The sequence below is a fragment of the Loa loa genome (genome assembly GCF_000183805.2).
Source record: "Loa loa unplaced genomic scaffold supercont3.57, whole genome shotgun sequence".
In the NCBI taxonomy this organism is placed as follows: domain Eukaryota; kingdom Metazoa; phylum Nematoda; class Chromadorea; order Rhabditida; family Onchocercidae; genus Loa; species Loa loa.
Window position 1 is genome coordinate 24657 of NW_018108237.1, and position 22315 is coordinate 46971.

The window sequence follows — 22315 nt, forward strand, 5'->3', positions numbered from 1 at the left end:
GAGAGAGAGAGAGAGAGCTGGCGAATACATAATGTCATCACCGCCATCTGTATCATAACTCTAACAGATCAGCCAAAGAACCAATACCATCAGTCAATGGCGCTTTCACACCTCGAATATATCCGATCATCTAACCTGACATTTCATTTAACGAGAACCCATATAACCACACACACGCTATACCCACGCACACGCGCACACGCATACATGCATGCACAGACATTGATTGTTGTTGAGGCATGTATGGAGTGGTGTGATAAGAAGAGATAGGAGGAGTGGCAGCACTGTCCTTGCGCTAAATGCAGTAGTGTAGTTGGGGGAGGAATCCCGGGACACTTTCAGGTCAGGGAGATAAGGCCATCCAGCCATACTGTTAGCTGAGGTAGCGTGCAAGTAACCGTAATGTATGTTACCATATTAATTCCTCTCTTTTCCGTTTTTAACGAGAAAAAAGGAAGCAGTCAGAACAGATTAGCTGCAAACTTCACAGGCCAAGGTGATAATATTTTAGTCGCTAAAACTTTATCCAGGACAGTATAAAAAACCATCGTTTGAAAATAGCCTTATGTTGTGCTCATTTGATGAAGTAGCAAATCTGTACAACTGTTTTTCTTCAATTGTAAGCGACTGACTAACAACTGTCACTTAAATAGCTGAGATGTGCACTTTTGTGACATCAAAAATAATTCATTCGTATTGAATCTCCAATATCTCTCAGTTCTTTCTTGTTCCATTCATTTGTTTCTTTATCCAAACAAATTGAGGGAGTAAGAATTTATGCATGCACAAAATCTTTTCCTTAAAAATATGCTATTATTGTGAGAAGTAACTTGTTTACATCCTGATGTCTGAACGTGAAGATAAACTTGGTCAGATGCTTTGCAAATGTTATCAATATTCGGAAAGAAGTGTCATGAAATCGTGAATGCTGGAATAGAAATTTAGGGGCAGAATTCATGTTACTCGGATAGTGCTGTTAACTGCGGATAAAAAAAAGCAGGGATTCGAGTGGTTTCTTCGATCAAAAGGAGTGTTGATGCATATAGATACTGGGCATCCTGATGACGTTGCAAGAAATTTAAATTTGATGCAGTTGTTTTTTTTTTCAGTTGATTCTAACAGTTTCCAATTTTTTTCGTAATCAGGCGACCACTTTGGCTTTTTTATTTGTTGGTGGGATCACAACGTTCAGAATAATAAATCCTGTTAATTTGAAAATAAACATTCATTGAAACTTGTAACGCATTTAATTAAATATAAGACCGGTTCAGTTTCTGCTCACCGTGCTGCCACCCTTACGGACCATATTTTAACACTCGCGAACCATCGCTTTAAGAACCATAATTTATTTGAACCTCTTGAATTTCATGTGATGAAATAAAAAAGAAGCATTAGTGTCCTCGTCTTAGTTTAGTATGGATAATTATGCTGACTCAACTTTTTGCAAACTGAAAAATATTTTAGTTTGTTAATAATTAGTTAGTTTGTTAGTTTGTTAATAATACACGTTTTGTTAATAATACACGACATTAGTTTATTAACATAATTAGTTTGTTAATAATACACGACATTTGACACAAATGAAATGAGATGATATTTATCGGAAGAAATACTATGATGAGAACGAGGATCCGAGATCGAGACTAACCTAAGAGGAGATTATGTTCAACTGCGACCTGTTTTGATCATAGCATCAAATCAATATCTGCACTGAGACAGAATGTGAATTCAGTTGCTCGTTAAATCTTTCATCGTTTATTTTATTTGCACACGTGTTACATGAATTAATGTCCATTTCCTTATCTGTGTTTTGTGAAAGAAAAGGCTTCCTTTTCTCTTGGTTAGTGTTATCTTCCCACATCGCATAGATGCATTACCCTCACCTTCTATAGTTTGAAGGGTAAAAAAAAGGTGGGGACACTTACACGATCAAATTTTATATGATTCTTCCCACCTGAAAAGTATTGGAAATTTAAGATGGAGGTGATGTTCAAATTCTTTAATTCTTTAATTTGAAAAAGTTGAAACTTTTCCACTCATACAAAAATTCTTATTCTATAATACCTTTCGCAAGTGCTATCGATAAAGCTAAGTTATTACAGACTGTTCAGTTGATACTCCCAAACAATAATTGATAGCCATCAAACATTCCATGTCGGCTAACACTTAGTTTTCCATCTTGTCACTTGTTCGATACTTTAAAAATTTGGGTAAAGGATTGTTGCTGGCAGTTATTTTATATCATCTGCCTCTTATCACTAAAATGAAATTCTTCCAGTAGCTGACAATTATGAAACTGATAATAGTAAGAGTACTCTTACCACGTGTATCTTGCTATCACCTTCATTTTACTAATTTGAATTCAAGCATACTTTACTGACTGATTCTTTCGTTAGCTTCGGGAAATTTTTTTATTTGAAATAAATATGTTGTGGTATTGAGTGACAATAAAAGGTACTCTATTCTGGCTTTCGTCTCATTTCATTTCCTGCTTTTCCAAAAATGTCAAGTAATAGTGAGGCAATCTTTTTTCTCAGATGGGCATTATCTTCTTCCCTATTTCAGTGTTTCTATTATGCTACAATCCTTATGCGAACAAAATATGCCTTCGATCGTATGTCAAGCGTAAAAATTGGCAATCTGCCTATCGAAGCTTATTTCATGATTTCAAACTGCTCTTTCTAGGCAGGCAGTAATTTTCTCGCGCTAAAGCATTTCATTTCAAGTTAATCCATATCTCCACTGTAAATACTTATCAGTAAAGACTCATAACGCTTAAACTGATCTTTTGACGTGATTGTTAATTCGAGTACTGTGGTGGTGTGGAACGGCGATCTGCGCGCAATTGGTCAGCAGTCAGAAAGTGAATCATCTTGTAGCGTCTCATATGTATTAAATATATGCAAAAAAACAACTTCAAAGATGTCACAACGATAAAACTTCTGTTTGACAGGTGATTATTTCCCAGTATTAATTGAGCAAGCATTTGAAAACGCATTTAATCACTTAATAACTGCGCAATTTCGTTGCTTTGAGGGAGTTGTGGCGCATTTATTTTACTTTTGTTATGAAAATTTTGGAAATTTAGTGTGTAGGCGCAGTCGAATATTGTTAACGACGATTTACTGATAGACGGGAAGGTATGATACGTTACAAGAGAGTTTCCAGAGAATATTAAATACAACTGAATTGTAAACAAACTCCTGCTATATAAGGGATAGGGACAGATACATGGGATTATCAATATTCGACTATGCCTGCACACAAAATTTCTAAAACATTCACAACAATTTCAATTTCATTCCCAGTCAGTTTGATCGTTGCAGATTTCATCGCTTGAGAAACTGTAACATCTTTTGAGCACATCCACATACAAGGACTATACCTTCTCTCCCCCCATCTACAAGCAACGGAATACAAAAGATATATTACTGAGTCATGTCGCGGGATACAGCGTCATAAGAAATAGTTGTTCTAAAACTATGTGACCGTTCAATCTACTAATTAATAAGATTTTATCAAAACTGACAGCAAGAAGTGGATCGTTTTTCGTTGTTTTTTATATTTTAACCGATGGATACACTTACGATTTCTTATACGAATGTGCTGTAATATCACGCAGACATAAATGGGTAAATACGGTCCCGGAACTTTACAGTCAGCTATTCATCTGTTCATCAAAAATAGACATTTTCTGTTCGTTTTTTTCCCCCTCCTAATAATAGATACCATATCTATACTAATGGCATCACCAGCAAAGTTGGAGCAATGAAAGTGTGGGAATCTGTATAGTTTGATATTGAAAATAAATGAAGTTTTAGAGCGAATTTTCGTTTTAAAATCTCATTTATTCTCACACTTTCATTTTTTTCCACTTCCTTCATAAAAGCTTTGTTTGTTTGCAGCGGTGATAGTTGTTTATCCAAAATTTCTCTCACAATTAACTCTCTAATTTTCTCATTACATATGGAATCAAATAATTCTAATAATGGGTAATTCAAGATGCATCAATCAGGAATTCATTCTCAGGAAATCGCACATCGGACTGCATTGCACCGTTGCTTTTTGCTACTTCTAAGCCTAGAAGTGTTTATAAAAAATATTCGGGGTATATTATATGTTCGTTATGTGCGCTGAGTTAGGTACAGTCTTTTTCTCCTTCATCTCCCTCAAAAGTTATTGGATTCAAAACCTAATTGACGCATCTTGGCTGCTGCTGAAATTATTACTCCAATCTGTCTCACATCTAGTGAAACCTACAAATAACGTCCTCCAGCTAGACTCAATGTCATTGGGCGAAGATCAGATAGCAGCTTCCATTTGGCTTAGGAATGAATACTTTGAAGTGAACCATCAAAAATGAGCAATTATTTTCCAGCTCTTGTTTAAACAAAATTTTATTTATTATAACATAATTGAAAAAAAAATACTTCCCCGCATTAATTATTCTTTGACGGTTTTTCGGAACTGGAAAGTTGATTGAAAATGCGGCGAAAAATTTTTCAATCAATTTCCCAGTTCTGAAAAACCATGAAAAAAGAAATTAATATGCAAAAATATTTTTTCTAACACCTTTGCAAACTGGCACTTTGATCTCATTATCAGTCATAAATTATTTTAATATTTTATATTACAAACAATTAATGGATGCACCAAAGACCAGTATATATTGTTTTGATTTTGCTCGTAAAGTGGTATTTTGTTGTAACACTATCACAATTGCCATGTCTTCTCGTCCATTTCCAGAAGTCATCTATAAGATCATTTGGCTGCTTTATCAAAACAGAATCTCCAATTTAATCGCAGTCGAATCAAGCCATATTCACGTTCTCAGTTATTTTGTCTTTTGCAACTGTCTGTTACTCCCTCACCTCGACAAAAGCTGCTCATATAGTCGTTTTCTTACTGGCACTGTTGACAAAACCGCACATCTATGGCATGGTATTAGTATGCCAACTCTATCACTCTCCGTCACTTTCCTTTTTTTCGTTCCAAATCTCATTAGTTTGAGATTAGTTGCATCCTTTCTAGTCTCCATTACTTAAGAAGATAATGTTGTCTGGAGTGGCGCAAACGAAACGATGCAACACCTTCTATTATGAAATCCTTTTGGAGCGAAAAAATAAAGAAGTGAGCATAATTCGGGAAGTCTTCCTGAGTGGTCCGAATCCTTTGTGAAGATGAAAGTATACTCTAACAAAATGCAGAGACGGGTGAGAAAATAGAAGGCCAGCATGATAGACATTGAAAAAGATTAAAAATAATCTTGTGCATAATAGATGGCTTAGGATCCATAGAATAGCACAAAAGCGCATTTTGGTGCTAATGCATAGCGACAAAACTAATTTCCAGAAAAACCAGAAGAATCTTAGATAAGTGAACAATCGAAATATTGATGAGAGAAATGAAAGAAATGCCATCACATCATCCTTCATTATACTTCGAAGGAGTGTTGATGACGCCATTTGATTTTGCCCAGCACCGCTGTGCCTTACTTCTATTCGCAAGTGCACTACGTACTGTATGAGCTGCTACATCTTTGGCATTCAGCGGATTATAAATAATTATTATAAATACCGAATTGTAAATAGATATTATTCATTGTCATCTTTTCGTTTACTGAAATTTCCTTCCATTTTTTGGAATTGCAAAGTCTTCCGATCTCTTCTAATAAATATTATTCACTGCCAATCAACAGTTTTATTCCTTTCCATCCACCTTTTCATTTAAACACACTTCTGTGTCTCAGTTTTGCACCTTTACAATTAACAGTTTGAATGCTTTATTTTATTTTATTGGAAGAACCGGATGAACGCAGAAAGGAGCAACATTAAAAATGAAATTTTTGAAAATTAAATTTAGAAAGCAAAGGATTCCAAAGGTCGATGAGCTCAATTATTCTAAAACAGTTGAAAAACACCTCACTTTTTCCTAGCAAGGTTTTGTTTATTTTTCAAACTGCAGAAAATGTTTGAATTGAGATTTGTCGGATATTTCTATAATATATGTGTCCCATAAACTTCTGGCTTTCCTGGAAAGGCTTTCTAGAAAGCCTTTGCAAAATCATGACGGGTGTTTAGGTCTCTGGAATAAGTTTTCTCTATTTAATGCACTTCAATGGTAGATATTTTTGGTAATATCAAAGATTCGAAAATATTCTCCTCTTCAGATACATAAGTCTCCAGTTTAATTTAGTTATCTCAGAATGATTCCGTGAATTTTAGCTCACAGAGTCATCTTCACGTGACAGTGATTTGTGCAACAACAATACACGTGAGATTTGGCTTTGGTAAATTTAAGCCAAAAGCCAAAATAATACAATTCTTTGAGTTGGTAGCGTAAACAAATAGCCTGACGAATAACCTAATATAAAATTTCCAACAACAAGAACTTCAGAGTTTTCTCAGATTTCGAGAAGTACGCCAATATTCTATTCCAATTAGTGTTCAAAAGAATTTACGCACAAAGATTGTTCAAAATTACGTAGTTCAAAATTACACACAAAGATTTTGGAAAGGGAGTGAATTCTGCTTTAAGTATCCCTTCAAGGATTTTTGGTCAGAAGTTGGCGAAAAAAAACTTATTTTCATCCGTCAGTTTAAAATATTGCCTGTTATTTATTTCTAAAGATTCTTTGAAAGGGATTTGCTTTTATAAGAGATCTCTCGTGACATGTCATCTTTTTTGCAAGCAAAATAAGGCTGGTAATATGTTGCATTCTGTATAGTTTGCAGAGAAGACTATTCTCATACTGGCATTGCGGTTGGTTCAGTGGATGTTTTTTATAGTTTAAGTGAAGTCAAAGTTCAGAAAGATTAGATAAAAAATCAAAACTTGTTGACATAAGTTATTGTTATAGAATCTTTGAATTTATACTTATAATCGACTTTTAATTTACAAATTTTTTGGCTAAGTTCCCTCCATTTCTAAAGATTTATGTTGTTTGACAACAGTAGAAATTTCTCTTCATTTTTTTCTTGTATCATTTAAATTAAGTTAAAATTTAAAACAAAAGCTAAGCCGGAAACAAAAAAATGCTCGAAAAGACCAATGTTTTCTAATAATATGAATATAACTTTTACAAAATACATTACTCACATTTGTTAAGAAACGATAGACGGAAGTAATTTGTAGCAGCGTTGGAAAAAACGATCGGACCATGAAATTAGTCTCTGAGATATCCGAGATGACCAATGGACGGAAAGGTTCATTGAATATTGGATTTGCTGTGGAAAAACGAAAAATAGGCTAATTATTGGTGCAACAAAACAATAAGATGCAGGTTTTGTTGCAATTGCAAGTAATTCATATCTTCTAACGCGATGACATCAGAACGCCATACACTTATGGCAATTAATGCAAGTAACGAAATAACGTGCGTTGGCGTTGACGCTGCACGAACTAACCATTTATTATTGAAGCAGTGAGCAACTGAATTCCTTTGTTCATTTAATTTAAAGATACTCCCTAAAAAGATAAATTCAACCATGTTCTACTTCAGTTCTGCAATTCAAAATGAATAACTTGACGTGAAGATTTTTCATAATGGAATTAAATCATAGCGCAACAAATAGTAAATAAAATTTGCACATTTTAGAAATAACGTGATCAACAAAAATAATCCCATCAAGGACATCTTAATCCTTTTATATTAAACACTTTTCTTTGAAAATCATCGATGACTTAGTTTGACATGTTTTTCACAAATTTCTTTTTTTTTGTCTTTTAAAGCAAAATCAAACGTTAGATGACATTGCATGAATTAATGTTTTTGTCCAGAAGATTCTAAATGTAATATTTTAGAATGTTTGATATATCACTTGCGAAAGCTATTTTGTTCAGCATTCAATAAGTACAAAAGTAGAAATATAAGCCTGGTCAAACTGCTTGAATTCCAAGTTATTGATCGAAATTTTGTTTAAATTATTGGTCGTATTTCCTCACACATCTCTTTAATTTCTTATTTTGTTGATTTATTTTCTTCGTTTGTATTTTGATTAATAGCTCCAGTGTTTATATTCACATCTAGAAATTTGAATTTTCAGAATGAAAGATGCTGGCAAGCTTGCAGTTGACAATGGCAGTTTTGCGAATTTTAGCTATGACTATTATGAAGTTAGGATCTTTTTTTATGTTATAATTCACAATTGTTGGATGTCATTTTCATTAAGTAATCTTTTTTATATATCATGCCAAAGCACAATAATCCAACAGTAAGTACCATTATTAAACTTATCATTTAGTACTAATTATCTCAGGTGACACGAGATTATTCTTTTTTCTTTGATGTTGAAAGACTGATATGTATTGTAAAGGAATTCGTATTTTTAGGGTTGCAAGTGTAATGACTGTAATGACTTGTGAAATATGGTAAAAATTGTGAAACAGCAAGTTTTGGGATTTAGAAAAATGCTAAATATCTTAAGATTAAAATAGAGAAGAGAAAGAAACAGATGAGGAAAAATTTGTTCTAAGATTAGTGTTGGGATGCGAATGAGCCATGGCAGTGTTACCAAGGGATGGCCTATTGGCCTCTGATTCCTACGTTAGTTATATTAAAAGTTATGCATAATGTTCATTTGCAACGAGGATTTGAGAAGTCAATGAAAAAAATTGTTATTTTGTAGGATAAGAAAAGAGTAGATTGGAAGGAAGTTGAATGCTTCGAAGTCAAAAGGACAAGTTAGCTTTGTAGTCGAAAACAGGCCTTATTTTTTCCCTATTTCTCTTTTCTCTCTTGTGAATCAGAAGCGTTGATGAAGCTAATTGTTATGTTTAGCGATACGGTGGAAGGCAGCTGAAATGAAAAGGCTAGAACGAATAAACTAACTGGTATCTTTGAATCCAGCAATGCAAAAAATTATTGAAATATTCAAAAAATAAAGGGTTCAAAATTAAATGATAGTTTATTTAAGTTATCAAATCTTTTCCTTTAACTTCTTGTTCCAAAAGAAACGAAAAGTAAAAGTGATGAGTGGTTCAAATTTTTTTTGTCTATCAATTTTTAATTAATATCAATTACTAAAAATCGCAGACTTCAGAAATTTTGTGGGTAAATACACTTTTTTTGCAGTTTAGATATTTCTTAAAATCCTTTATGTTTTTAAAAAAAATGGAGACTTATTTCTGACTTCACCTTCTAACTTATTCGGATTATACAGAATGAGGGAAACACAGCTAACACGAATCGGTCCTGAACCTAATATATTTGTATTAGGCTTATGATATTTACTTTTCAAATTATTCCAAATAGTCAAATAATTCATTCAACCGAGAGAAAATGTCCTAAGATTTCAAGAAATTTTTTGATGGAAAACGTTATTCAAAAAAAATTCTATTTTTGAATTAGTAACAGAGAAAATTCAATTCATTACTTGGAAAATTTAAATATTTTGTCATCATGAATCTTCTTGTAACAAATTTCATAATTTGTGAGAGGGTAGAAGTTGTCTCTAAACTACTGTTTCTGGCATTTCCTGTAAATTTGCTGGAATAAAAAGAGACGGAGTCGGAAAAGGGAAAAGATAAATAATGAAATGAAAACTAATTTAGACCCTTTTTAAGATTATCCCAATGAAAAAAAAATGGCTTCTTTCTAGCGTTTCATTAAAATCAATGTATGGTTTTGTAATGAAAAGCTTCAATTTGTTCTAGGACAGATAATGTTGGGAAAAAAAACCAATAAGAAGTTCCAGAAGGAGCAAAGGGTTTAATAGTACAATTTATTGCAGTACATGGATGAACAAGATTTCCTGGCAAACGATCCGATCGTGAGGAATGTCGCCGCGGTGACACTACTTATTTACTTCATTGCTGCCATTATTGGCATCCCAGCAAATATTTACGTGTTGATTCGAATGAAAAAGCTAGCTAAGTAATCTCCCATTTGCTTTTCCCAGTACTTATTTTGATATATTCATTAATGTGGGGATGTACTTATGGTGTGCATCTGTCTGCTTAAAATCTAAAAATTTTTGAATTTTGCCTAGGACTGTCAGTCTATGAAGTTTTCTCAAACCGTACTAATGACTTTTATGACAAACACAATAGCTAATCGAAGGAATAATCTGAGTTTGAAATAGGCAATCTTAAACAAACATACCTATATCATTTTAGAAATGACAACGAAAGATACCGTAGTGGTACCGGTGTAGCACTCTGCTCAATGGCGGCTGCTGACCTCTGCTCCTTATTGTTGATATTATCACAGAATCTCATGCAATTATATCCACAACTTGGTGGCGATGAAGTATTTATGCATTACGTTTGTAAGGTACCACAAATATCTTGCAGTTTTCAATCTAAAGAACTAATCCTTTCACAAAATGACACGCATGTGGACATACATTAGTTAGTGTAAAGATTGTATAGGGGATGGATGAACATACGGGTCATCTACTATTGTACAAAAGCAAAATCGTTTAATATTTTAAATATCCATGAAGCTCATCTCAGGTTAGATAACAATAAGCAGAGGATTGGAATAATGCGTTCTATTATTGAATATTATCAATTTAATGATTATTTAATAAGTTATTGATTTTTCTCCTATTTTTTGAATCATCTCTTCCTCTTCTCTTCATATATCAAAAATATCAGGCTTTTTCTCTTTACTTCATTTTACTATAAATTGACAAGAAGAGAGCTGTAATCATCTTGGATTATCGTTTGCAGCAATAAAAGATTTTTGTTGCGATTTTGAAGGTCGTCGATAATTTATATGAAAGATTTTGAAACAAAAGATTTCGAAAGATACAGCGGATGAAAGAAATTGGCAAAAGAAACGATAGTGAACGATTGATTAAGATGAGAATGAAAAACTTCAAAATGCCAACAACCTGTTCAAACAAGTGCTAATGAAATTTAAAAATGAAAGTGGTGAAATTGTCTATCGACCCATCATATTTGGAAAAAGTTGAAATAAGGCAAAAATTATAGATAATTTTTTATACAAAATAAATAATGAAGAAGATCCACTGACCATCATTGGCAAAGAATCCGGCTGGTGTTATGAATGTACTGATTTTACAAGAAAATGGATGTAAAAAGAATCATGGTTCAATGGACAAAATCACTTCAACTTCTTATGGGATATGAACATAGCGCTCAATTATATTTTATCTTTCAGGTTTTATCGCAGCAAAACTTGAAGGCGAAAATATGTAAGGAAATGGAAGAATATGACAACGAAAGTCTGGCTGATATCTTATATATGAAAAAAACATGGAAAGTATCTTTTGGGAAGAGGGAAAAGAAGCCTAGTCTATTTTGTCCACAGCTCCTAGCTGATGTTGTCGAAGCGGTATTCAGAAAACAAAATTAAAAATATGGAATAAAGATTTGCAGATAACGGAAGTATTTACGATTTCAAGGAAATATAGTTCTGATTTGGAATGGCTTAGAAAAATAGCTGGAATGAACTGGGAATTGAAGTCGCTAAAAATCGAAAACTACTCTGACATTGTTTTGTCTTTTTAATTACTGTAGACGGTGAAGAACTGGAAACAAGTAATAATTTCGTTTATCTGAAGAAAATTAGTACGAACAGAATTTCAAAGATAATGTCATCTCAGTCATAATTCAAATTATGTCTCTGACTGAAAAAGTTCAATCAAACTAAATAGAAGCTTTATCCAAGCTTTTTCATCTCTATATCTGCCTATGAAGAAATCAGAAAGGAAGAAAAACTAGTTTTGATGATTCGAGAAGGATGTAAAGCAAACACAATTAATTCACTTTTCCATTACATAGGTGAAGTTAGTCATAAAAGTTAGGATGCCATCGAATGCTATCTAAAAGAAACAAGGATCTCCATTGTCTCTGCGCGAAACTAGGATAAATTTACAGACATAGGATGGGATGTCTTACCCATCTTAATGAAAAGCCTAAGGTTTGAAAACTACTCAAAATCTTATTAAGCATCTCCACTTTTCAGCTTTACTGCTAATCATTTTGTTCTTTTCAGGCCATCCTACTTTCAAATTCTTTATTTTTGTATAAAATTTTACTCCTGAACCTTGTATCATATGAGCAGTGACTCATTCGCACAATTGATAATTCTCAATTATTCTACATTTGATCGAGCAAGCAAGTCATGCAAATATTATGGTTGATAGGTTGAAGATGCACTTTAGCCATAAGAGTTAAACTAATCTGGACTAGTTCTACTTAGCGTACACTAATATCCGAATATTGATAAAATCAAATCAGTGATATCCATCTGATTCTCAGTTATTCCTTGAATTTCACTGATTATATGCTTATTTATATATCAACTTGACAGTTTGTCTTTTTTTTCTTTTTTTTGTTTATTTCAGTCATTCTGTTTTATCTTTGTTTATTTAGCGTAATTTTCAATAAATATGAATTGCAGGCAGTATTATTTTTGACACATACAGTAACAGATATTTCTGTTTGGTCATGGCTTCTGCTTTCAACACTTCGTTACCTCGCTATCAGACATCCACTCTTCCATCTTCAACTGTGGCAAATGCCATATCGAGCTTTGTCATTCATTATAGTCAGTTTTACTTTTTTATCTTCTTCAATTCTACCGTAGCATATTCAGTTTCATTGAGATGGATTTACTTTTTGATCTTCTTCAATTCTACCGTAGCATATTCAGTTTCATTGAGATGGATATGATGTTCAAAAGCAACTTCTATCGTTTTTTTTTCACAGCATCTACAATTTCTACAATGTAATTCCACGGAATGATAGATACACGGTAGAGTGAAACACACAGTTCATCCGGTTGATCTATTTCCCGATCTAAATAAGCTCAGAAAGCAATCAGAATCCGGTGTCACTGTAATAAATAAATGTGTTTAAGATAGTATCATTGGCGTTGAATGCTTGGCTTCTGTTGGCCGTTCATTCCACTCAATTAGGTTGTATCCAACAAGCATTATTTCGATCACTTGCTTGGAATCGTTTGTTTCATATTGTTGAATGTGCTTGGTCATTTTGTGTCCCCTGCTTGCTTATTTTTATTATGGATATTTCTGTGCTTATCAAGAGCACGTTAGTTGTTTTTGTTATCACCCGGAATAGCAAATCATACGATCTTTATATGCTTCAAATGCAATACTTTCAATTCAAAACTGATATGAAGTTGTTAGTAACCAAGTTTTCTTTTACTCTAAAATTGATAAATCGAAAAATAAGTTTTAAATTCAAATCATGATTAGTCTGGATGCAAATGTTCTATCACAAACATCATTTTTTCTGTAGTCAAACCGCCTAATTTTTAATTAAAAAAAGGAAAAACTACAACGCATTCCTTGGTTGACTTTAAATTCAATTTGTATTAAAACAGCAAAACCGAAATATTTAGGAAAATAAAGGGTATTGATATCTGAATTTTCTATTAGCACTGTATAGGTGATAATTACAGGATGGTATCGTGTGACATTGGCGCAATGCAAAGGTTTTTAGCGCAAAAAAGATCTGAACAAACTTTTGAGCCCCCAACTATTGCCTGTGTATATTCCAGAAATAGCCAGACACTTACTCGAGTGAGTCTAATTATGCTTATTCATTTTAAAATAATGAAAGGCATTGTCTTCATTAAAAAGCAAAAGCCAATGATTGAAAAAGTCAAACAATCATTTTGTTCCCATCTGCTAAATGACATGTATCACTAAATGTTTTCTATAAAAAAGTGGATTCCTCTACGCGACATCAAAGTAATGAGCATGCATATAGACCGATCAAACTAACAACAGCTTACAACAAGTAATTAATCAGATTTTATCAAATTAAACAAAATAACACTCGGCAGTTTGTTAACTAAGTAATAAGTAGGAAAAAAAAAAAAAACTTAGAAGCTATTATGACGCTTGTATATAAGTGTATATAAGTATATACGCTTTTATATAAGCGCTTGTATATAAATTTTGCAAACTTTGTAGCCTAAGCATAGCCGCACGCTATGGAGGTGGTTATCGATTGCATTGATTTGCATAATATTGAATACACCAGAGAATATATATCGATTGGTAATACTGTTCGGAATGCCTGATGTTCATGAGGAGGCGCTTCACTTCTCAGCACGAATGCTTGCACAAGCGCTCTATTTCAGGTGCTGTATAATCAAAATTACTAATATGAAGTTTGTGCTCCAAAAGTTAACAAACTGTTCAATCATTAACAAATAGTTATTGTTAGCTTTCTTGAGTGCATAAATTTAATGTTAACATTTCAAAATTTGCAAACCTAACACAAAACAATGTAATTCATATAAACCCTTAGATTTTTTGAAATTCTTTACCCAATGGTCATGCAAAACTGCTGCTTTATCCGATTAATATCCATGCTATTAATTTGTAAATAATACTCCTTTCTATCACAAGTTAGTTCTAGTATGGTCACTTCCATTGCATTCTTCCAGTTCATGTGATTATTAGGAACTACTATCTGCGCAGTGGTTTCTCCCCACTCCCATAACTGGACTGCTGACCCTCAATTTTTTCTTTTTTTTTTAAATGAAGTAATCACAACCGAACCTTTGAGGACAAGAGGAGAATATGATTTAAATATGGATAGGGAATAAAAAATTTTCATGGGCTGACCATCTTTCCGTAACTATCTTTCTATTTTAGATTTTCAATAGTTGCATATCCATTTCATTTCTCTGTCCCACTGATCTTACCATCAACCACTTTTATACCCAAAATATATTGTCCGTTTTGAACATATACCTGAAATCCAATAAATTAATTGTTTTAAATCCCAAATTAATTAAAAAGTGAAATCTCATAATATGCAAATGTAAGTACTTTCAGCCAATTTGCATTTAATGCTGTATATTTGGCATTGTTTGTGTTCGACAAATCAACTAGACCGAAATAATATTTCGAGCATTCGATCAATAGAAACACGATGTCCGTAGGCCAATCATGTTAGTGGCGTAGATTTTGCCTATTTCAAATTACCAAAATAGAAAAATCTGTAAGCTCACTGTTTGTAGTTCAAATAAATAACAAACTTGGTGAATAATTGTTTCTCATTCACTCTTGTATTTAAATTCCTCAATCCATCAATAATTAAATGGCTTATATTTGCCAGGAATTTTCAAAAATCCAAATTTATTTGACATTTTAATCATTTTATCTTTTACTAACTTTCTGTACAATGCAAGGTCATCTTTTTTCAGCAAAATATGGCAAAATATATTCCGAAAAAGTAAATGGATTCACAGCTGTTTAGCTAAGCAAAGAAAAGAGCGAAGTAAAGGAAGCTCTGTTATACTTTTGTCATTAATAATACAACCATAGCTCGTTCTTGCTACCAACTGTTTACTTTTTATTTTTACGTGAAATAATAGTAGATGATTTTTCTCCCCTTTCATTTCCTTGTATTTGTTGTTTCATTTAAATATAAAATTACAGAAAGTATTTTTATGACCGGTAAACATAAATATTTTACTTGGACTGAATTGTACAAAATGCAGTAGAGGTATAAAGGTGGTGGTACTCAACTTGAAAAAGCATCACTTTGTTTTTACTAGACATGCAGAGGGATTCCTATGAAATTGGAAGAATCCATAATCAAATGAATCTCATCATCTTTGCTTTAGAAATAAAAGCCGAAGAAAATGGAAATTTCGAAAATTCAAGTCAGAAAAGGAAAATCATGAAAATCATTAAAGCGACTTCTTTAATTGCAGTATCTCTCATGTCATAACAAGCTTGACAGAAACTCATTCTGATGAATTTTCATAGCGAAACTAATATAGCCACCATAATGTTTTCTCCAGATCAAATAAAGAATATAACTAATTACTGTTTAAAAAACTAATCCATCGCAAAAGTCGCAGTTGTCGCCAAAAAAATCCTGAACAAAATTGACAAGATGAAGTAGAGGAAAAACGATATTACCTCTCATAGAATAGTTTTGACGCCATCATTTAATTGTAAAGTATTCATTTATCCATTCCATAGCAAAACTATAATTTGACTAATGCGAATTTTAAATAAATTCAAATTTTCAGTAACAATGCAAAATGCTGCATCCAAACAATTGATATAAATGAAGGGACGACTGCTGGCCAATCATTTTTACTGATTTTAAAATACAAATAGGATCTTCCATTTCAATGAAATATGGCTCTTCAACCAATTCTAGGAAAAGAGCTAAATAAATTTGTGCCTTCTCATTTGACATTTGATGCCAAAATAAACATTCCAGCGCAGATGTTACGTCAAGAAGAATGTCGTGTACCATTTATTGTTGCCAATGGACCACGCTCGATAGAATTGTAAGTGAAAAAAATTCCTGAAAGTTCTGGCTGTCCATCTTAGCTTTTTTATTTGGTATGTTAAAGTTCGCCAACTTGTTTCCTAACTGTAGGCACTGTATTCTGACAATGATAAAGGCTTCTGAAGGCTTCCGTAAAAGTATTGATTCAGTTGTGATGTGGTTTCCAGACTAAGAAATCTTTCGCTTTAAGATTCACTAGAATGGAAGTTCGCACTTCTTTTTTCAAAGGGGGAAATGGAAAAAAGCAGACAACTACCGTTATAGGATGTTGTAAATTCCCTATGCAGGAAATTACATGAATAATTATGAATCGGATTGTGTGGTAAAATTAATTTTCCCACAATTTGCTAACATTTCATTCGGATGCTTTTATTTCTAAACCAACATGAATTCCAGTCATTTTTATTACTTATCTCAGGCTTTTACGTCCTGCAAAAGAAATCCAAATACATTCCAGTGAACTTAAAATCAATGTAGCAGATTTTTGTCGAGAAAAACCTACATTGCTTGTGAATTGCCAAAATGAACTGCATATGCAAATTTCCGGATTAATTGCAATACGTTTCGGTGCCTCGAAAGATCCTGATAATTCTGCAGCTATAGAGAGTATAATTTGGAACTTTCGATTCCATTAAATTTAATACACTAATTTATGTATAGAGTATAATCGAGTAAATGAAGAAAAACTTGCAGCACTCCTACCAGAGCAGTATGCTTTGACAAGCTTAACTTTTGTTTTGTACCTACAAAATTTATTCCACTCATAAATATTATTGATGATCATAAACAGAAAAGCCAAATGAAGTTCTACAAGTCTGCCATTTTCTCAGTCCTTCTAAGCAGTCTTTTTTATTTTATCTTGAAGTAAAAAACGAATAATAATTTCGAATTTTCGATAAATTTATTATAAACTAGAAGGTGAATTCTGCGTGAAATTGCTTTGCTGACAAATAGTCAAGTGCAATATCCAAGGAAAGTAAGATTATGTGAGATAACAAAATAAACCAAGTTAGCAATAGTGTTCATTTCGTTCATCAATACGCAGATGGAATTCATGGAATTAAATACAATTATAGAAAATATATTAGCGAAGTCTCATTAACTTAGCAGACCCAGCTTTTGTAGCAATACTGAATGAAACACAAGAAACCGATTTTGAACATACATTTATCATGCGTGGTATGGATCCATTTCTGGAATCATTGCACAACACTGTTACATCAGCGGAATACGGAAATGGCTTGGTCGGTCTTAGCATCCTTATTACATATCCGGAAGCAGAATTTATGCAATTCGTTGAACAGAAAGGAAGACTTCGATCACTGACACATGCTGAACGTCGGAACAGCCAGCTGAACTCCAAAGCTTACAAGTACTATTGATTAATCTAGCACTCAAACGTCCCTTTAGACCAACAAAATAAACTACAAGTAAATAATCTAGCAGATAATTGAATCTGATAATATTTACAGAGATTTCACAGTATTCGGTACAAATGCATATTCCATAATGTATTCAAAATGGATGCTTTATATGAGTACCAAATATTTTCACCATTTAATCGATGAAAATCCAACTGTTAATCACACAACATTAAATTATCACCATGATGTGATAGGTTATGTAAGTCGGTATCAAATGATATCTACTCCAGGTCACTTGAAGGATTTCCAAGTACTTTGAAGAACCTGACATTTTTAGATTTGCAGCTATCAGAGAAACGAAAATTATGGAATTAGCAAGGCAAGGTAATTGAAGAGACGTATGCAAATTAGTAATTAAGCTGCACAAGTTAGGCAGTTAATAATTTACCAAACTCTACTGCATTTGTTATTTCATGTTTCCAATGCTTTGAGGATAACTTTGCTCCAGGCACTTTCCTTAGCACTCCAAAATCAGTTCTACCAGGAGTTGAAGAAGGATATCAGAAAAATGCGTCAAACAATCGAATTACTTTGCATACTAGAACCGATTAACGTCGATATAGCCATCGAAGCCGTTGCTATAGAACTTGAATCCGCCATTTTCGATGTAAACTTCATCACGAATTTATTACGTTCCATTTATTGATTGTTGCCAGTTCTGACTCTGCAGAAAGGTCTGTATAAAATTATTCGTAAAGCATCTAGGAGAAATGAGCTTGATGAACCCTTATCCAGGTTAATTGAGAAAACTCTTAAGAAAAATTTGTTGAGGATGAATTTCTTCTAGGCTAAAAAGTAAGACGGGAAAATAGCGAATTAATTTCATATTGCATCGTATGAAGCAGTTTACCAATTTTTAATCAAGAATGATACAAATTTGGAAGAGCCATAATGTAGGTGATAAGACTATTAAGAAAATAAAGGCCTGAATCCTTGTCCGAAGGCAAGTAATAAGTCATGCTGTTATCGTTAACTGCTGCTGGAGTATTATCTCAGTTTTCTGGAACAAAATTCACAAATATAATATCAGAAGCCATATGCTTTCAGAACTTTCAAACTTGTCACTTTTCGAATTCATGATTTATAACGTGAAACAAAAATTATTCTTGTATACATATGAAATTATAAATAGAAGAAAAAGATAAGTTGCAGGGATGGAAATATATAGATTTAGACGACCTAGTGCGAATATTAACATTGCCGAAATATTGGGAATTGGAGGAATTGAAGGTTGCAGCACGATCTTTGATTATCGACCTTCACTGCAAGCAGTTTCAGTAAGAATCCTTGTAGAACACAAATCCCGCAGTGTCAAAATTGTTGGAACTTTTCTCCTTTGTTCGTAGGAATTGGAAGAAAAATTGCATCCATCCTGCACGCATCCGCTTAGAGATCGGTTAACTAATCAAACTCTGCGATGCGTGGCGTAAAATAGTTGTTATCAGAAGAAGCAACGTGTTTTATGCAGAAAACTTAACTTTTCTCAAGACTGCCGTCATATCCTCTATGCTACTCATTCTGTGAAAAGATTCCACTCTCTTTGTGATCGTAAAGTAGCACAGTTAGCATTCTTTGCCTTAAAAAAGACACAATTATCAGGAATTTACTTTACTTACATTTCCATATGACATAGATAACATTATCCATCAGTGCAAGTTTTACAACAGAATCCACACATACCATGAACCATAAACATCAAGATCATTTTGGTATCAGTGAATGCACTTCTAATCTAAAATCTAATAGCAAAATTAACATACAGCCTGCTGATTATGTTAATTTGCGTACAATTGCAAGCAATTACTTATGAAGAGCTTAAAGTATTTTACGAATTCTTAAAGATAAGATCAAACAGATCTAGATATGGGTGATTTTTACAGGGAAGAGTACAATGAGCAATCAACAGGTGCACGGTGTGCAGTATACAGGGACCTTATATTGAACGGTGCATTGGATGAGATATCTAAACCAGTAGAAAGTGAACTTGAAAAGATCAAAAAGATGGGCTGGAAAATGAGCATGGTAAGGAAAACGTGGAGTTCGTAGAGGGATCAATCCCGAAATAAACTTTTATTACCTCGAACTCTAGGCGTAAACAACGATACATTAATGGGAACATCTGCACGGCACCCCAACCACCCCTCATCCACTGACCATCTCATGTTACTTGTATGATTATATTCCTCACAGAAATGAATGGAAGATCATAATGTAAAATAAAAAAAGAATCCCTTCTTTACTATAGTTCTATTACGAAGAAGAAACTTATCTTTTTGTACTATTATCATTGCAACTCGAGTTCACAGCAAGTTCATCATCTGAACTCATAAATACCACTACAAGCTTCTCTATTTTTATTACATACAAACTAGACCTTATCCCTTGGCATATTCTTCACAATCAAATTTTAATTTGTCGTTCACATGAGCAATTTTGCAATAATGTGATAGTAATTGGAATACATATTATCTGCTAGCCTATGTCAGGTATGCGCTGCAAAAGTCATAGTACTGCTATGCAAATATTATATAACACGCAGTAAATCATATTCGCCATTTATCGGAAAATGGCGAAACACAAAAACCATCTAATAGAATAATAAAAACTAGATGAAGGGGGAAGAAGGAAAAGTGATTTTATGAGAGTAAATTTTGAGCACTGTTCGAAAAACCTTGTTCTTCAATACACAAAATGAAACGATGAAATCGAAATAAGCCTGGAACCGTTCATTAAAATTTCATCACGAGTGATTTTAGGAATCAATGATTTCCGATTCCTTCAACATAATGCCATTCATTCAATCCTAATCCCCTAATCACAAGCATCAAAGAGTCAACGATGACCAAATGCTTACTTTGTATGTTGTGACTGCAGAGTTCCTGCATTTGCGCTGTGCACCAAGAACGAGTATTTATTGAGACTGAGGCAACACCACAACACAGAGGAAATAAGACCTGAAAGCTCGCTGAAATATATAAAATGAACAAAGAAACAAATTTTTAGTTCATACGCTGGCCGTTCTGGCCCAGCACTCAGCACCCATCACAGTACAATTCATATCTGGATTTTGCAGTAAAAGGGAGTATAACGTTGCCGTACTGCATGTAAATTAGCATCCTATTGCTGACACATGAAAAGGCCAGTAGACTACGAAGTTTAGCATAGTTTCTTGAAGCATATAAAAGGAAACATAGTACATCTACTACTCAAACTTTAATAATAATTTAATATTTGAGAAAAGGAGAGACACATCGGTGATTCTACAACTAGAATTTTTCAGTTTACAAAGGAACAAGCAAATTAGTTCTTGATAAAAATTAGACCGTGTTTTATTAACAAAAAGCCAAAGCAATTAATGAGGGATGGATGGAGAAGGCGTATAAATATGGGACAGAGGAACCCAGTTGTGTTATCATTTTAGTAATAGCCAAATGTATGAGCTCAGCAGATTTGTCTAACTAAACTTTCAGCAAACACCGCTCCTCTTTCTTGAAAAGGAAGAAATGGTGCAAACCTCAAAACTTCAAAGAAAAAAAGAAGTAATTAATTATATCATAAGAGTAATATAGCAATGAAAAATACCATTTATCTGTCTTGGAGTAACTTCAGTTCTACCGCAATGCTAAATTATTGGACGTATGAAATGGATGAATTAAATTATAATAATAAAGAAAAAAACAGAGAGGGATTAATTTGGTGAAGCATATAATTTCACCGACTGACTTTAAAGACTTCTCTGTTTACTTAACATTGAATATGTCCACTTTATATTGACACGAAAGTACCGCGATGCTACTCCGTAAACAACCACTGGGAACAACAAGATGCACTAACCATTAAGGGCGGATTTTTTTCACTCCGGGAGCCGTGTTTTGCGCTGATCTGTCGATAAGTGAATCGAATAGGGAGATGTTAGGAGGTGGAAGGAGTCAGGGTGAATCTTTTGATCATTTGACGTCTTTGGCCGTTTTTTGCTGGCTAACTTGACAACGAGAAAGATAGAAATAGTAAAGATGCATACAGTATGCCTTTCTTTAAGACTTAAGGTTTAAGTGATAAACCAGAATGAACTGGTGCTGGAAATGCTGAGGTTTTACCGTGCTGAACGAAGTACAGTGGTAGGAATGGGGAGTCTCAATAACAATAATTGATTTTACAGTTGAGGGGAGATCAAAATTGAGATGTATGGAAAACCACGGATGTAAAAAAACAAGTGACTGAAAAGCAGTCTGTTTGATGATGGTGTTACATTCTCAAATATCTTACACTTATTTACACCAACAAATGTCACTAATCTAAGTATGGATCTAAATCCAAGTATCTAAGTATGGAGCCAACTGATTGTGGGAAATATATAGTACTAAATATAATAATTTTGTTTTGAAACGGATAGGTTATGGGAGTATGAAAATTCTGATAAAATTCAACTAAAGGAAACTGAAAACGAAGGGTAGAAACAAAAGGTTTCAATTGAAAATGTGGGAACTGAGAACCGAATTTAAAACTTCAAAATTAATTCTGATTAAACGAAAACAACCGGCATAATTTTCGGTGAAGCTTTGATCCGGTGGTACAACTCGATAAAATAGCTCATCTTTCAATGTAAGATTTGCTGCAGCAGCTAAAAG

At 33.4% G+C, this 22315-nt stretch overlaps 4 protein-coding genes across 4 annotated transcripts; 3 read left to right on the forward strand and 1 right to left on the reverse strand.

Moving 5' to 3' along the window:
• Positions 1-3997: 3997 nt before the first annotated feature.
• LOAG_04912 (hypothetical protein) lies at positions 3998-5038 on the reverse strand (the record flags this gene model as incomplete). Its single annotated transcript, XM_003140449.1, has 3 exons — positions 3998-4080; positions 4639-4753; positions 4907-5038. 3 exons carry the CDS (start codon positions 5036-5038, stop codon positions 3998-4000), a joined length of 330 nt encoding a protein of 109 aa, XP_003140497.1.
• A 4696-nt stretch (positions 5039-9734) lies between these two features.
• LOAG_17276 (hypothetical protein) lies at positions 9735-10351 on the forward strand (the record flags this gene model as incomplete). The annotated part of the gene is made up of 2 exons (XM_020449936.1): positions 9735-9874; positions 10117-10351. 2 exons carry the CDS (start codon positions 9735-9737, stop codon positions 10349-10351), a joined length of 375 nt encoding a protein of 124 aa, XP_020306449.1.
• Positions 10352-11035: 684 nt separating this feature from the next.
• Positions 11036-14883, forward strand: LOAG_17277 (hypothetical protein; the record flags this gene model as incomplete). The annotated part of the gene is made up of 6 exons (XM_020449937.1): positions 11036-11302; positions 12374-12520; positions 12833-13023; positions 13397-13517; positions 13914-14083; positions 14787-14883. The coding sequence occupies 6 exons, from the start codon at positions 11036-11038 to the stop codon at positions 14851-14853; spliced, it is 963 nt and encodes a 320-aa protein (XP_020306450.1). The 3' UTR covers positions 14854-14883.
• A 1223-nt stretch (positions 14884-16106) lies between these two features.
• LOAG_04914 (hypothetical protein) lies at positions 16107-19733 on the forward strand (the record flags this gene model as incomplete). Its single annotated transcript, XM_003140451.2, has 7 exons — positions 16107-16261; positions 16682-16869; positions 17389-17635; positions 17736-17886; positions 18136-18294; positions 18840-18964; positions 19568-19733. The coding sequence occupies 7 exons, from the start codon at positions 16107-16109 to the stop codon at positions 19731-19733; spliced, it is 1191 nt and encodes a 396-aa protein (XP_003140499.2).
• Between the last annotated feature and the right edge of the window lie 2582 nt (positions 19734-22315).